Here is a 16,694-nt window from a genome sequence, read left to right on the forward strand (position 1 = left end):
TGACCTCACATAAATTTATTAGGGTGCACAATATTTTGGGGAACACAATACCACCACAGTTCACCCTAGTGGTGAGGACAAGGGAGAGGTGGTGGGCTGACCAACTCTGCAACTACCCAGGCTTAGAACCAGGGTTATGAATGAACCGTACCCCAACATTTGCCCCACCTGTGATCTGCTGAAGTACATGAAGGGATCAATCCTGAAGACTCAAAGCTGCAGGATCTCCACAACACAAGGCAACAACAGGATAAACAAGAGTCCCAGTGGTCCAGCATCAATAGTGTAGCAGAAACTCGAGGCTTCGAACCAGACCAATGACTCTTTGTAGTGAACAGTTGAAAGTAAAGATATATGGATAAAAGGGTTTATTACGTGACTCACACTGTGTCCCACTACAGCTTCCACGATGAGATTGACTTTTCCTTTTTGTTTTGTTTTTTTTTTTCTCTTAAATATTATTTAATTTATTTTATATTTGGGAGAGGAGGTTGCAAAAGGTAGAGGGTAGATATGAAGGGACAGGGAAATGAATGGGATGGAGATAAATGATGTGAAACACACGAAGAATAAATAAAAAGAAAGTTAAAAAATAGCCACAGAGATTAAGCACACTGTAAAGGTACATCCATGACAAAAAACAGCATCTACCAAGTGTAGGATGCATTTGCAAATATTAAAACAGACAGACCACAGGAAGAAGCTAAAAGGCCCCAAATAGTCTCAACTTTATATACAACAAAATTGTATGGACTGTATATATGATTAAATAAAAAAAAAACTTTAATAGTTCTGGCTTTTCCAATCCATAAACAAGTGTTTTCAATCCTTTTTTATATTGTTCATTTCCCATTGAACACCTCTAGCTTTGGCAGAAATGATTCACTTTTATTAGGCTCTTTCTTATGCATTTGACAGTTTTTGAGATAATGGGAAATAGACATCATATATTTTTATTTCCTAAAGATTTGCCAACATGAAGTTGAAGGATATTTCTAATCTTAAAAATTGAAATTGCTGGTGCCATTTGATATTAATTTAAAGTTTTTATTTAACAAGATGAAAACAGTTAATAATATGAACCTAAAATAGAATAAAACCAACATTTTGTGTGTGTGTGTGTGTGTGTGTGTGTGTGTGTGTGTGTGTGTGTGTGTTTGTTTTAATCATTTGTAACAAATGACTGTCTACATTATAGTTGTGGTAGTTTGAATGTAATTGGTCCCCATAAGCTCAGGGAGGGTGTGACACTATTAGGACATGTGGCTTTGTTGTAATAGGTATGGCCTTGTTGAAGGAACTGTGTCAATGCAGAGGTGAGCTTTGAGGTCTCATATATGCTCAAGCCACTTCTAGTGAGACAGTCCATTTCCTGTTGTCTTCTGATCAGGATGTAGCCAGGACCATATCTGCCTGCATGCTGCCATGCTCCCTGCCATGATGATAATGGACTGAACATCTGAAACTGTAAGTGAGCCACTCTGATTAAATATTTTCCTTTATAAGTGTTGCTGTGGTCATGGTGTCTCTCCACAGCAATAGAAACCCTAACTAAGACAGTAGTTTACCATCAATCACTACACCTTAAAAAATGTCCATCTTCTTAGTTCTGTCAGGTAATCTTATCTTTTTCATAGAAACTGCTTGCTTACTGGCTTTGCTCTTTCTTAGATACTTCAGAAAAAGTCTAATTGGTGCTTTACAATACTCACTAACTTAGCACAGTGCTCAGATAGTGAAGCATGAATCTTAAAGGTTCTTATTAATAAAATCAAACCTGAGCCAGGTATTGGGGTGAATGCTGAAAGATCAGAGAAGCAGAACAAACAACAGCTACCTCACCTCACCAGTTCCTGTGCTGATCCTGTTTCCTCAGACTGGAAGCCTCTCAGTCCTCATCCAGAATGAATCTCAGCTGAACTGCTGCTCAAAGCCTAAAAGCTTAACCAGCCAAATGCCTCTAGTTTCTGGTCTTCACGCCTTATATATCTTTCTCTTTCTGCTATCACTCCCTGGGATTAAAGGCGTGATCCACCATGCTTGGCTGGATCCTTGAACAGATGGATTTCTGCCTCTGGAATGCTAGGATTAAAGGTGTGAGTGCCACCATTTTCTAGCTTCTGTATCTAGTGGCTGTCCATTCTCTGACCCCAGATAAATTTATAGGGTGCACAATATTTTGGGGAACACAATACCACCACAAGATAGCTTCAGAATTGTGGAGATCCTCCAGTCTTAATCTTCTTCTCAAGTGCTGACATTACAGGCATAAGCCATATTGTCCAACTCTGAATAAGTATTTTTAAAAGTCTTATTTAGCCTGTGCCACTACCTAGTGCACCAGCACATCATTGAACCACTCATGTCTCTGCTTCTGTCCACACAGCCCAACAGAGATCTGTCTAGTGTATGATGTAAATTGTGATTACATTGGTTAGCAAATCTAAAATAGTAACCAATTTATGACTGTGTTTCCCATGATAATTTCATAAATGATATAAACAAAACTAAGATTTGATATAAAAGACATGGATGTCATTGAAATGAATACAAAGTGAGTTCAGGCACTGTTTCTAGACAATCTCTTTCTGACAAGCAAGTTCATATGTTATTAGAGACTGAAGAATACAAGTTCAAAAAAATTCAAGTTCAGGATCCATCAAGATGGCTCAGTTCATAAAAACTCTTGCTATTAAGCCTGATGAGTAGAATTCAATCTCTGGATCCCATATCCTGGAAGGAAAGAATTGACTTCCATAGGTTGTCTCTAGTATCCTCATGCTGACTGTGGCATGTGTGCCCCTGCCAACACAATGAATAAAATACAAATAAAATGTAAAAGAATGAGAAGAAGAAGAAGAGGAAGAGGAAGAAGAAGAAGAAGAAGAAGAAGAAGAAGAAGAAGAAGAAGAAGAAGAAGAAGAAGAAGGACAACAACAACAGGAACAGGAACACGAACAAGAAGAAGAAAAAGAAATTGCAGAAGGAGAGGTATGTAATGCCAGGTTTTGGAGCAAATGCTTGCATGGTCTAAGGATAAATTGCTAGTATTATCAACACTATTCTTTAGTCTGCAGTACTGAATTTTAGGAGAGAGTTCATGAAGCAAGTCATTTATCTAATAACTTGCCTTTCCCATGTACATTTCCATTTCATGCTTCTTATACATTTCACAGATCTATTAAATTGTCTTCTATGGTCATGCTGATTGCCACCCTTTCTGCTTCAGCCTTTAAAGTATTGATCTTTGCTTTTCAATTCCCTGTCTAGAATGTGTCTGGAACATCTCCATCTGATTTTAAAGGTTTTTGTTGTGGTCTGTCTTAGTGGGTGCTGCCTGTTCCTTGGGTGGATGGGCTCCCTGCCCCCATCTCTGTGGCATCTGCCTGGCATCAGTGAGATCTCACATGTGAAGCAATTTCCTGTTTGCTAGCTGAGGTTTTCAACTTTCTACCACTGAGTCCCTGTCACAAGGTGGTTTCCTGCTTCACTTGTAGAAGCAAATGTCTTTAACTATGATCAGAGTGGAATATGGACAGCCTGGAGAGCAGCTGATTTTCTTTTCTCATGCCTAGAACAAATAGGGTAGCTTGGGGTGCAGGGCCCCAAAGTGGTAGAGAGCAGTCAGTATGTTTGAATACTTTTCTCCTGGCTGCTTAGTCTTAGAATAATAACACTACATGGGTTTGTGTCTGTTCCCAAAGAGAAACAAATCACCATCTGTTTTACTCAGCAAAAAATCAGGGGAAGGAAACACTGGAGGTCTCAGGCACTAACTGGCTAAATATATTTTCTTTCTGATGCCATCTTGTTTCTCTTTCTTGGCTCTGAGCTCTCTTGGGTTGCTATTTTCATGAAATAGGGTCTCACTATGAATCTTTGACTGATCTCGAAGTCACTTTATCAACCAGTCTGGCCTCGAACTCATAGAAACCTTCTTGCTCCTGCCTCCTGAGTGCTGGGATTAAAGGCATGCCCCACCACTACTAGAATCTCCTGGATTTTTATTCCTTGCAATTACTTTGCATCTTAAGAACAACAAGCCTGATTGGTGAACATTTTAAGATGAAGTGAAGCTACATTACACACATCGTCTTTGCTCTTATCATAGCACCACATGGAGGATTCTGAGAGAAAGGCCCAGAGTAATATCAATACAGCCAGATCAAGGCAACCAAGATAGTTACCACAGAACCCCACTGACCCTTGCTTTGTTTCTTTTTCCTGCTATTATAACAGGTTGAAGAAAGATGTTAAGTCATTTGACTTCTGTTCTTGTGGGTGTGCTAATGCTTCAATCAAGCCCCTTCCTATCACCACTGCTGGTCTGAGTGCCTTTCTAGAACCAGTGCTGAGCTCTGTTCATCAGGACTCCTGGGTCTAAGGCTTTTGCCTTCACTCTAGAATCAGAGGGCCCACTCTAGAGTTCTTCAGCATCCTCAGACCTTAGCAGACCATGCACCTCTGTGATAGACAGAGAACATGTGTGATTAGGATCTACTTCTCTTTTCCAGTCTTTCCATAGAACAGCTAGTAGGAGCTCAAGAGAAAGTGATTGTCAAGTGAATGTTTTCTCTCTTGATCTGGGGCTACAAGAGGCTCTAACATCTCAGGGTAGCTTCATCACATAGTATTGGAAATTGGGTAAAGTTTTAAACTGCTCTAATTGTTGAGGAAAACTCTTTACACTGTGTGAAGATGTGTCACTGTTACTGGTTTAATAAAGAGTTTAATGGATGTTAGCTAGGCAGGAAAAGGTTAGGCAGGACTTTTGGAGACAGAGAAGTCTCAGAAAAGAGAAAGGAGGAGTCACCAGCAAGACTGAAAGGAAGTAGAATGGGGTGTACAGAGTAAAGACAACCACATAAAAGAGCATAGATAAAAATATTGGTTAATGTCGGTTATAAGAACTATTTAGGAACAAGCCTAAGCTGAGGACAAGCTTTTATAATTAATAATAAGTCTCTAGGTCATTATTGGGGAGTCAACCATTCTGATGAAAAAGACTGACTACATATAGTAGCAAATGCCTTCATGACTGTGAGTCACTTGTCTGGAGAGCTTATCTATTTAAATATAACCACAATGTATTAAGTTGGCTTTCCCCTAGCCACAATGGAACCTGTTTACATTTCAAAATTAACTCAATTTCCTGACCAAGTATAACATGACACTGGAGGTGATTATTATAGAAATATCAAGGCATTTTCTAAACACATCATGAAATGTATCTAAAAATATTATACTTATTATCATGTTTTCCTTATTAAAATGTCTTTTTAAAACTCCTAGTTCTGGTAAAGTTACTGACACAGCTATCAGAACCAAATTTCCCTCCTCTGTGGCCTATTGTATCAACCTGCCTAACATTCTAGTTTGGCTTTTATATTTTATGGCTGTCTAAATTGAATTCTTGGAGGCAAGTGGGATTTTATTAACCACTTTTTGGCTCTTCAGATTGAATACAGCATCTGGAACATAGGAATGCCCTATTTTTGTCTCTTGAGTTTAAGACTTCTTTAATTATTCAATGAATCAGAATACCACCCCTCACCCGGGTCCCCTGACATGCTGTTAGCTAATTACTGCCCCAGTCTCTTTATCACTGTTTTGCAAATTCTGTTTTACTTTTCAAGCTATGTGTGAAAAATCTTTAAGGGGTTAGTTGAAGTTATTTTCCATAAACAAGGTGTTGCTGGGTGCCTCTGTTGCACAGTGGATGCACACTAGACTTGTAAAATGAAGTGTTGCTGGTAGAGTGTTATTTGCTTTTGACTTCAGAGACGTTTGACTGCAAATACTGTTAGTCAGACATGGGCTATAAGCTTAAATGATGGCTCTTTCATGGTTACAGATGTTTCGTGGAGGTTTGCATCTCTGGACCCCCACCTCCTTAGAGGTAAGGATTGCAAGGATCCTTGATGCTGCTTTCTAAAGTGTGGGTCTTATTCAGTATTCCTTGAATAAACTTCTAGCTTTTGGGGAAATTCCTCATTCAGATGATCTCTAAGCTAAACCTCATATTTTCAAAGACTCACAAAAACTTTCAGAAGAGAAATCTAAGGCTCCCCAAGTTTGCTGTAACCTTTCAGATGAAAGCCAGGTTCTATGGTTGCTTTTCTGCCATGATTCCCTGTTTTATTTACTTATGGTATTCTACAGATATTTCTTTACCTGCCTATATTGGTTTATATTTTTTCTATGTTGCAAAATATTATACAACCATGTCATAAAACATTCTAGTTTTAGATTTATCTTTATTTTATGTGTGCGTGCTCATCTTCATGCTTGTATGTGCACCATGTGTATGCAGGTGTTTGCAGAAGCCAGAAGAGAGTGTTGGATCCTTTGGAACTGGAGTCACAGGTGGTGTGAGTTGTCATGTAGGTGCTTAGAACAGAACCCAGTGCTCTTCACCTCTGAGCCTCTTCTCTAGCATTTCCTTTTAAATTTCAGTAAGACCTAATATCTGTCTTCCCCTCTGGTCTCATTTGGGGTACTATTATAAAATACCCAGACAAGTTGTAAATAACAGAAATCTACTTTTTCACAATTATGAATCCTGGGAATCTTATACCAGGGTAAAAGCATCTGTTGAGTTTGGTGAGGGCATCTTGTAGGTTGTATATCAGAAATTTCCTGTATTCTCTTGTAGCCAAAAAGGAGAGAAGTCTCTGTGGGTATTTTCTTAAGAGATAATCTCACTCACAAGGCTTCACTCTTGTGATTTAAAACATAATGTTCCAATGCTTATGTCCTAGTATTAAAAGAATACTGGGAGTTGGGATTTCAAATATGAATTTTGGACACACATAAATATTCAGAATGTAACATTATACCCATGGTACCAGAAAATTGTTTTCTTACTCATTTCACCTTAACAGCTGCAGAGCTGTCAATTCCTACCTAGCGTCACCTTGCCACTTCTCAGACTTCAAGTCCAAGGACGCATGCATCTACATTTGACCCAAGTCAAGTGTGAATCAGACAGTCAAAATTCTCTTCTGGTTGTGACTTGTAAAGTGAAACAAGCCATTTATTTTCAAAATTCAGTGGTGGGATTGGCCTTCAGTAGACATTGCCATCTCAACAGGAAAACACAAGACAAAAGGAGTGAAGTCCCCAAGAAAGCACAAAAATCAACAAGGCAAGCTCTGTGAGATCTCCAAGTTCCCAAAGCTGTCCTGCTTGCCCTTACTCAAACTGTGCCCTACTAGACAGAAGCCCCCTTTCGTGAACCACTGGGATGGCAACAATGCTGGCTACAGTGTTGAAGACCCTGTGGTTCTCAGCTGCGGTCCCACTCAGCATGAAGTTTTGCTTAGTGCTGGAGCTTACAGGGCCGTGCTCCTATGGGGCTACTCTCTCCCACTCTCTCAGCTCCCCTATGTGTTGTTCCCATTTTGGATCGAGGCTCCTCCTTGCCTCCTTCTCCTAATGCTAGGCAGATTGGAGAATGGTGTGAATGGTAGCCTTGATGACCTTTGAGTTAGCTTCCCTTGTTTTAAGGCACGCAGAATGTTTAGCTAATCATTCTGTGGCTTGTTTCTGCAAGGCATGGGCCTGCTGTTTTGTCTTGGACATACGTTCTGTCTCTTATTTTTAGTCCCAGTTTCTCCCTGGATAATTCCTTTTCTTATCCTGGCTGTTGCTAAGATGGTTGATGAAGTTCTTACACTGCCTTCTTCATGCAGATGTATGTGTTTTGAGCTGAACAGTTTTCTGTGTAGGCCTTAAAGCTTGAGCCATAGACAGCACAGGATCCGCTCTGCATTTCCACCAGTGTTAACCTGGAACAGAGAGAGTGGTATGTGACTTGTTTATGCTATCCAGACTTGTTTAATGAAGGATACAAACATGGAATCTTATTTGTAGGATTTGAATGTGGGCATTTCAGATATATATCACATCATTTTAGCACCATGTTTAGTTAGCCCTTCTAACTTACACACATCCAAACAGAGCCAATTCAGATAACAAAAATAAAAGTAAAAATGTCTTTAAAAATTTTTTTTTTTAATTATTTTTGAAACAGGGCTTATCTGCTTAGCCTTGGCTGTCCTAGAACTCTCTATGTAGACCAGGCTGGCCTTGAACTCACAGAGATCCACATGCCTCTGCCTTCTGAGTGCTGGGATTAAAGGGTTGTGTCACCACTGCCTGGCTCTTTTGGTCAGAGCAGAAATGAATCACCTCAGAATTCTAAACTGTCTCTGTAAGTACCTGAGTAAAAAGCTCCAACACAATTCTTTAGTAGTAAATATTTACATTATCAATGGATGTAGAACTAAACTTAGAATTTATTGCTGTAGTGTTTTGTGCAAAAATAAACCATTTTCCACAAGTAAACAGATTATCATTGTCAGATACAACTGACTAATACTCTAAACAAATCCCACATCTGTACTGAACATGTACTTTGTATTTTGTCATGGTTTCCTAAATAAGCAGTGTGAGAATCATTTGCATAATATTTATATTCTACTTGGTATTATATAATATATACAATGGATATACAATATATAAATATGTACAACTATAAAATATTGTATTATATAATATATAAAGTTAATACAATATAAAAATGATTTAAATTGTACATAATTGTCCATAGTCTACATGCAGATTCTATGCCATTCTGAATAAAGATGATGATCATTCATGGAATTCAGTGTCTATGGAGAGAGTGAGACTTTGGAATCAGTCACCATGGCTACCAAGGGGTGACTGCATACACAATATTACTTGGTAAAAAATCAAAAGTATTTGTAATTTCCTCAACACACATCCACATATATACATATAAAAACCTGTGTATGTATATACATTTATTCATATTTGTGGTGTGTGTGTGTGTGTGTGTGTGTGTGTGTGTGTGTGTGCATGCTTGTGGTGTATATGTGTGAGCTCATGTGCACATGCATGTGTGATGAATGTGGTGTGTGTGTGTGTGTGTGTGTATGTGTGTATAGTGATATAGTGTGGTGTATGTGTGCTGACACATGTGTGTGTTTTACTTTTGTCTTGACATTTGGAATTCCATGGATTAATTTAATAAGAGAACTTTTTCTTCTAAGAAAAGTCAGAAGTAGAAGACTCAAGAAATCAATAATAATTTCAGAGTGAAAACTAAAAAGACAGTGATCTGATGTTATCCTCCTTTAATGGGTTGAATTTCTATTATGGATTTTCTTTGTGGGTTTCAATCCAGGCACATTAAAGCATCCATTATTAATTTTTAATTGTCACTATAATTGTATGTGTATGTGGAGTATAACCTCATGATGTGATACACGTAAATGTCATGTACTGAGCATATGAAGATATTTAGCATCTCTGGGGCCTCATGCATTTGTTATTTTTATTGTGCCATTTTACAGCATAGTGCCTACAGCTAGTAATAAGTTACATCATTTTAAAAATATCTGTAAATATAAAAACAGAAAAGGGGCTAATAGGGATGGAAGAGTGTGGTGATATTGTGTTCCCCAATGTATTATACACCTTAGTAAACTTATCTGGGGTCAGAGAACAGAACAGCCGCTAGACAGACATAGAGGCCAGAAAATGGTGGCACACATACCTTTAACCCTAACATTCTGAAAAGACAGAAATACACCCGGATCTCTGTAAGTTCAAAGCCACACTGGAAATAGCCAGGCATTGTGATACATGTCTTTAATTCCAGAAAGTGATGGCAGGAAGCAGAAAGGTATATAAGGCAAGGTGTGAGGACCAGGAACTAGAGCTGGTTAAGCTTTTAGGCTTTTGAGCAGCAGTTCAGCTGAGATTTGTTTGGATGAGGACTCAGAGGCTTCCAGTTTGAGGAAACAGGATCAGCTGAGAAGTTGGTGAGGTGAGGTTAGCTGTGGCCTGTTCTGTCTCTCTGATCTTTCAGTGTTCACCCCAATACCTGGCTCTAGGTTTGTTTTTATTAATAAGACCTGTTAAGAATCATGCTACAGAAGAGTACAGCTTATTGTACATCAGTTTTATCTCCACAATTATTGTCACAAATATTCAAATAAAAATATGTGGTGCTCCTATCTATAAAATGAAAATAATATAAGATCTATCTTTCTCAGCACTTAGCCCATAGTAACCAATTTATGCTCATTAATATTCATGTTGGCTACTCTGCCACTCTCCCTGCACTTTGGGTTTAGGGTCTGAGTACTTTTTCTAACTCTACTAGAATACGATAATACATCAGATTGTGAAAATGAAACTGACAAATGAGTGTTCATAGGGGCAGCTGAACAGACACCCAGCTCAAAACCCGCTAGTCTGAGACTCACTGGTGGGGTGAGAGAGTGGAGCCATCTTCCCACTCCCAGAAGCCATTTGTTTCGTTCTGGACTAGTCCCATCCAGTGATACGACTTCACCAGCTTAAAGAAATCCTGTCAGAAACCACAAGAAAAGTAAGATGAAACCCGTACTCAGAGCATCAGAAACACAAATCCACATCACTCACTTCCCACTTGGGGAAGGATGCATTGTCCCTGGGCCAGTGTAATTCTCATTTAACCATAGGTAGTCGCAAAGTATCTTTGCTCTCTTAATTTTTCTCTCTTTGGAGGTGGTCATCAGTTGTGTGGTGTGTATGCTTATGAATGTATAGCAGATCATTCTTCACATAGAAGGTAGGACAAGACATCAGGTATCTTCCTCCCTTTGCTCCCTGCCTTATTGCCTTGAAACATGACCCCTCACTGAAGCAAAAACCTTTTCAGCTAAGCTGTCTGGCTAGGAGCATTTGGGATCTACCTGTCTCTGACTTCAGTGCTAGGGTTACAGACATGTGCAGCAATGCCTGATGGGTGCTGTGGGGTTTGTGTTTACATTCTCAAGTTTTCAGAATAAATACTTTAGCTCACTAAGCCCCCTCCCCAGCTTCTAAGTCCTTAATTTTTATCATTATTGTCTGGAGTACATGTTAGAACATCTTCGTGCTTCTTGTATGTTCCAGGCTCAATCTCCAGTGAGTTACCCACCTCATGTATTAGAATTAAGTGGAATTAAATACTCGACCTGGTCCTCTTGATTGTATATCTTCAGAAGGCTGGAATTTTGAGACGAACAGGAAGCTTGACTCTGGTTCCAGTTTTTTCTCTCATTAAAAAAATGGTAACAATTGTTTCTATAATATATCCAGTTGTTAGGGCATTGGCCACAGTAACCTTCCAGAAAGAGAATAGATTAACTCTACGAACACCTGACTACTGAAGCAGATTTTATCTAGGCAAGTTAAACACCTGTTCCACCTCTGAAATTCTAAATAATTGAATCATTATAATATATACACAGGGATGTCCCCAAACTAAGGGTTTTCTACTATTTATTTATTATCTCTTCTTTTACTGAAAATAGATTCTTTTTATTTATTTATTGTTTTTCTTTTACTGAAAATAGATTTTTCTTATACAATATATACTGATTATAGTTTCTCCTCCCTACTCCTCCTAGCTCCTCCAACCCCCCCTCCCATCCAGATCCATTCCCTTTCCATCCCTCATTAGTAAGAACAGGCTTCTAAGAGATAACAACAACATACAACAAAATAAAATGTAATGGATGAAGCAAAAATCTATGATTTATTCATTATTGTTTCCAGATAGGGCTTCATGTAACCCATTCTGGCCTTGAACTCTACACAGCCAAGGTTGGCTGTGAATTCTTGATCCTCTTGCCTCAACCTGTGCTGGAATTAAAGGAATGTAAAACCATTACTGGATCTTCTGCCCACTACCTGGCCTCCACAGTTAAAAGCAACAACTTTTATAGTGAGTTATAGACAAAACCCAGCTATTTCATTTCTGTCTTTTGAATGCCTAGTACACATAGCTGTTTGCAATTTGTGTTTAATGTTAAAAAGATTCACTCACCTCTTGAAGAAATTGGAACCTCATTGTTGCATAACACTATCAAAATAATTATAATTTTTAAAAGTTAGTAACTTTTACTGCAAGCAAAAGTGACTTTTATGTTTGTAGAACAGCAGCACCTTGGTAAAAAACACTTTCACTATTTTACTCTGTGTTTCCATACTTCTGTGTGTGCCCATCGGCACGTGCCCGTAGGCATGTGTGTGAGGGCACCTATGTGCCATGGAATGAGTATGGCGGGCAGAGAACAACTCTGTGGAGTCAGTTCCTCCTTCCACCTGTCTGAGATTTCTGGGGATCAAACTCAGGTTGTTAGGCTTATACAGAAATCCTTTACCTGGCTGACCCATCTCTCTGGTCCCCAGTGTGCTTCTGAAGTCTAATCAAGGTAACACACCACACCCCATTGATTAACTTACAGGTTATGAAAATGGCAAACCATATCAGTGTGATAATGATGAAGCGTATTGCCATGGCTGCAGCAATGACTCGGCGAACGAACAACGGAGATACTGTCAAAGAAGAACAGAAAAGGTCAAAGCAAAAGGCAGGCTAAGGGACCACCCTGTTTCCTGTTTAGTATAAATGCTGGTATGCATCTTTATGAAAAGGTAGAGGAAGAGCTTTTTCTTAGACCAAGCAGAATAAATACACTATAAATGACTTAAATATAAGAGTACAAAATGTGGTAATCACTTCCATGATTTGGTCCAAGTTTCTAAACCCTTTTTTAGACAAAGTCTATCTATGTAGCCTCAGACTGTATACAAATTTGCAATCTTCAACCACAGATCCTGAATGGTGGGATTACAGCTTATACCACTATTTTCCTCTCTTAGAATAAATCACATCTCTCAATTTTATTTTCTATGTAGATATAAAAGTTATTAAATATGAATACTCTTATAATCATGGTTTTAAAAACATGCATTTCAGATATTAGGAAAATAGTCTATATGTTTTTTGTTAGGACAACATTCTTGGATTGTGCCATATTTTGACATATAAAGAGAGGAAATTGCATAAATACTTGTATTCACTTTCATTGATATTTTTACAGTTTTTTTAATAGACTTTTAATTTTCTCAGTGGACATTTCAATTGCATTTTAAGTCTCAGTGTTAGAAATGATAATATGTTTTAAACTCATTTTTGAGTTCTTCTATAGGGGAGTTTCTTCTTATGATAGCTAGTGTATAAATAGACACACCCTTGTTACATTCTCTAGTGACTGAAAATTTCAATACACAAAGCTTACACTAATTTTACAGTGGAACAGATAAATGAAATTCTCTGTTCAGCTGCATATTCCTCAGTAATGAATATTATTTACATGTTTTAATGTATAAACTTAGTATGTAATATTTTTCTGTTTTGATTTTTTTATTTCCTGTTATGAATAAGTTGAGGAATTTTTACTTATGTTTAAATAATATTTTTTTTATTTCTTCAAGGCTTTCCTTGTTTTTATCAAGTTACTAGCTTATTCTATATATCTCAGTTGGTGATTATGACACCATACCTTGTCATATATTTTGCATACATATGTTACAGATATCATTTCTATTTATGATATCTTCACAGGGATGGAATTGCTTATTTTTCCCAGGTTTATTTGATCAAACTTCGCTTAATGACTCATATTTTCTAGATATGAATAAAATGCATTTATAATAATGTCAAATATTTACTGTTATTTGGGCCATTTAATTTTGTGTGTGTGATATTTGGCAGAAATGAAATTTACAGGAGGTATTCTTTGTAGAACATACACAGAATGTTTCTAGCAGTACTTATAGAATAAATCTGTGTCCTGTCACTTATATGAAGTACTTTCATTAGTATATTAGAGCTCTACTCTATATTTATTATTCATATATCTGCTAATCATCCTGCTCCTTCCATACATGTGCAACTTTCCTACCTTCATAAAATGCTTGAATATTTGATAGTGCTTATCCTATAACAGCACATTTCCTTTTCATATTAGTATGACTATTCTAGCACTTTATTTATTTATTTGTGCCTTAAGACTTTAAATGAAGGGCTGGGAATTTGTCTCATCAATTAAGAGTGCTTTACTACTCTTCCAGAGACCCTGAGATCTGTTCCCAGCTCATAACAACCTGTGATTCCAGCTCCTTGGGACTTGACACCCTCTTCTGGACTCCATGAGCGCCTGCACTCATCTGTACACACACACACACACACACACACACACACACACACACACACACGGAGAAATAAAAATAAAACAATCATTTTTAATGAAATCTTTAAGACTGTGACACTTTTAAACTATAGTGTATTGACATCTCAATAGAATCATTTTAACTGGGTACACATATAAAGGTTTTATTTATAAGGTGCTGTCTTTATCTTTAAATAGTTCCTTTTCCATTCTGTGTGTTGCAATTTGAAGTAAGTAATAAAGCCATTTCTATTACTTTTAATATGAAAGTTTATTTTTACTTTTATCTTTAATCTTTATTCAGAAAATGTTTTTCCATTACACTTTGTTTATATTTTATTTAGAAAAGAATTTGACTTTCATCTGTGTTTTAATTTTTGTCAAGCCTACATTCATATTTTATTACTACTAATTTTAACATTTATGGAGTATCCATTTATAAGTTTTCAAATATGTTGATTTATATCTTTTATAAGTGTATTATTTTTGCTTTTAAATTCTGTTGTGATCAATATTACATTTTTACCTTTTCTTGAATAGTAATTTAACAACATTGAAACAATGTTTAACAATGACAATAACAGTATTTTTGCATTTTAATAATTATATTGAAAACTCCTCCTGATATTTAATAGTATAATAAGGGATATTTTACATATTCTATGCATCTATAAACTCATATACATACTAAAATCAACATTTATGTTTATAGAATTTTGAAGATCTAAGTTTCATAAAATGAGAATTTTACTAAATTTTATTCAATGTCTGTTCAATATCATGTACAGAACTACATAAGCACTCACTTTTGGTTACTACATATCACATGACTGAATTCCCAAATTACCTCTTTAAAATAACTTTTGTTAATTTATTTTTTAGTTTTTAATCTTTCTCTTTAAATGAATTATTCCATCACATTTTTGAAACATTGCCTCATGTAAACAAGCTGACCTTGAACTCTTTATGGCTGAGGACAACCTGACCTCTCAATTCCCTTGCATCTACTTACAGTCCTGGGTTGACAGGCATGTGTGACCAGACCAGGCTCAGGTTTTCTCCTTTTTATAATATAAACCATCACAAATTCTAATATCAATAATACTCTGGCTTGAAAATAGTTTGAGTACAGATTGTCTCTACTACATTCAGAAAGATCTCTGAAAATTGCTACAAATTATTGCTTCTATCATGCTTAAGAAGATAGTTGGATGGTTTTTAAGTTTTCTTTTCTACAGTTTATTTCTAGATATTCTAGAAATATATATTTATAGATATATTAAAGGTAGACCACCCCTCAAGTTCTCCTTTTATTTGACTTTATGACAAATTATCTCATCACCTGTACCTTGATTTTAATTCCTAATAATATTTTAGAGCAAATACAACTTACTTCCCTGGATAGGTAAGAACAAGTGCTGTCATTGACAATAGCATGGTTTCTACATTCACATCAGTCCATCAGGAGGAGACAAATGGAACCTGAGACTTACCATTCTCTCTGGGTTGGCTGGTAGGTAGTGCAGATCTTTGTTTTGGCCACCCTTGAGAAGCACCCCTCTTTGTTGGCTTGAATTTGTAATTATGGCATTTGTTCATCTCTGGAGGAAATAGTTCAAGCTGACACAACTCCCTGGACTTTCTGCCATTTGAAAAATAAGTTTCTACCTTTCAATTTGTGTTTCTATGGATATACTTCCCATGAGCATCCTTTTAAGAGACAGCATGAGTTTTCTTTTGCTTTCTGTTATTTCATTATTAAGATGCTTATATTTCATAACATAGATATAACAATGTTCATTCCTTGGAGAATTACTGTGAGCAAAATAATACGTACTTTTGAAGTAAACCAGTTCACAATGTAAAATGAAATCTAACATCAAAACAAGCTTTATATAATGAAAAGAAATAATATAGGAAGACAGACTTAATTATACCATCCACCCATATGTAATAATGATAAGGCAAAGTAATTCAAAATCTGTATTAACTTTCCTACATCACAGAAGATAAAAGGTATCAGCACAATATCCTAGGGACATCCTAACAATTAAGTGTAATGTGATGAACTTGGTATCAATAATGCTAACTGCATAAAACGGTAAATCTAAAGTACCAATTTTCTTGCGAGTCAGGGACACACAAAGGCCTAAATAGTAGACTCCAAAGTCTCAGAATAAATATGAATAAATATGACAGTCTTGCCTTTGCAGAAAGCAAGTTAAACAAAGCCATTTAGCTGTTTTCTTGAAATTTCCATCATTAATTGAATCATTTTGTAAAAGAAAAGACAGTATCTATATTCTTTTAGGCTTAAATATTAGCCCTAAACATTGCTTGCACATAATTCCATTATTAACCTGAATAAAACAGTAACAGTTATTATGTTGTGTGAAAATTTTGAATACCAGAGACATTCAGCATAATATTGTTCATTTAACATGATGTTAGAAATTATGAATAATTCATAACACTTTTAGAATAATAAGCACATTCAAATTCTATATTATATGTGTTTCATAGTCTAGAATTCCACTAAGGTAAATCTAGGAGTCTTTATTTTTCTATTGGTAGAAAAGTAAATAAAAATCCACAGAGACCTTGGACTATCTCAAT

At 36.6% G+C, this 16,694-nt stretch overlaps 1 protein-coding gene across 1 annotated transcript; it reads right to left on the bottom strand.

Annotated features, from left to right (window-relative positions):
- Positions 1 to 7,672: 7,672 nt before the first annotated feature.
- Positions 7,673 to 15,677, bottom strand: LOC118580883 (NKG2-D type II integral membrane protein). The gene is made up of 8 exons (XM_036182904.1): positions 15,572 to 15,677; positions 13,038 to 13,076; positions 12,303 to 12,399; positions 12,225 to 12,241; positions 11,888 to 11,923; positions 11,034 to 11,182; positions 10,299 to 10,402; positions 7,673 to 7,790 (listed from the first exon to the last, which is right to left on the bottom strand). The coding sequence occupies exons 1-8, from the start codon at positions 15,675 to 15,677 to the stop codon at positions 7,673 to 7,675; spliced, it is 666 nt and encodes a 221-aa protein (XP_036038797.1).
- Between the last annotated feature and the right edge of the window lie 1,017 nt (positions 15,678 to 16,694).

Source organism: Onychomys torridus, chromosome 3, assembly GCF_903995425.1.
Source record: "Onychomys torridus chromosome 3, mOncTor1.1, whole genome shotgun sequence".
Taxonomy (NCBI): Eukaryota; Metazoa; Chordata; class Mammalia; order Rodentia; family Cricetidae; genus Onychomys; species Onychomys torridus.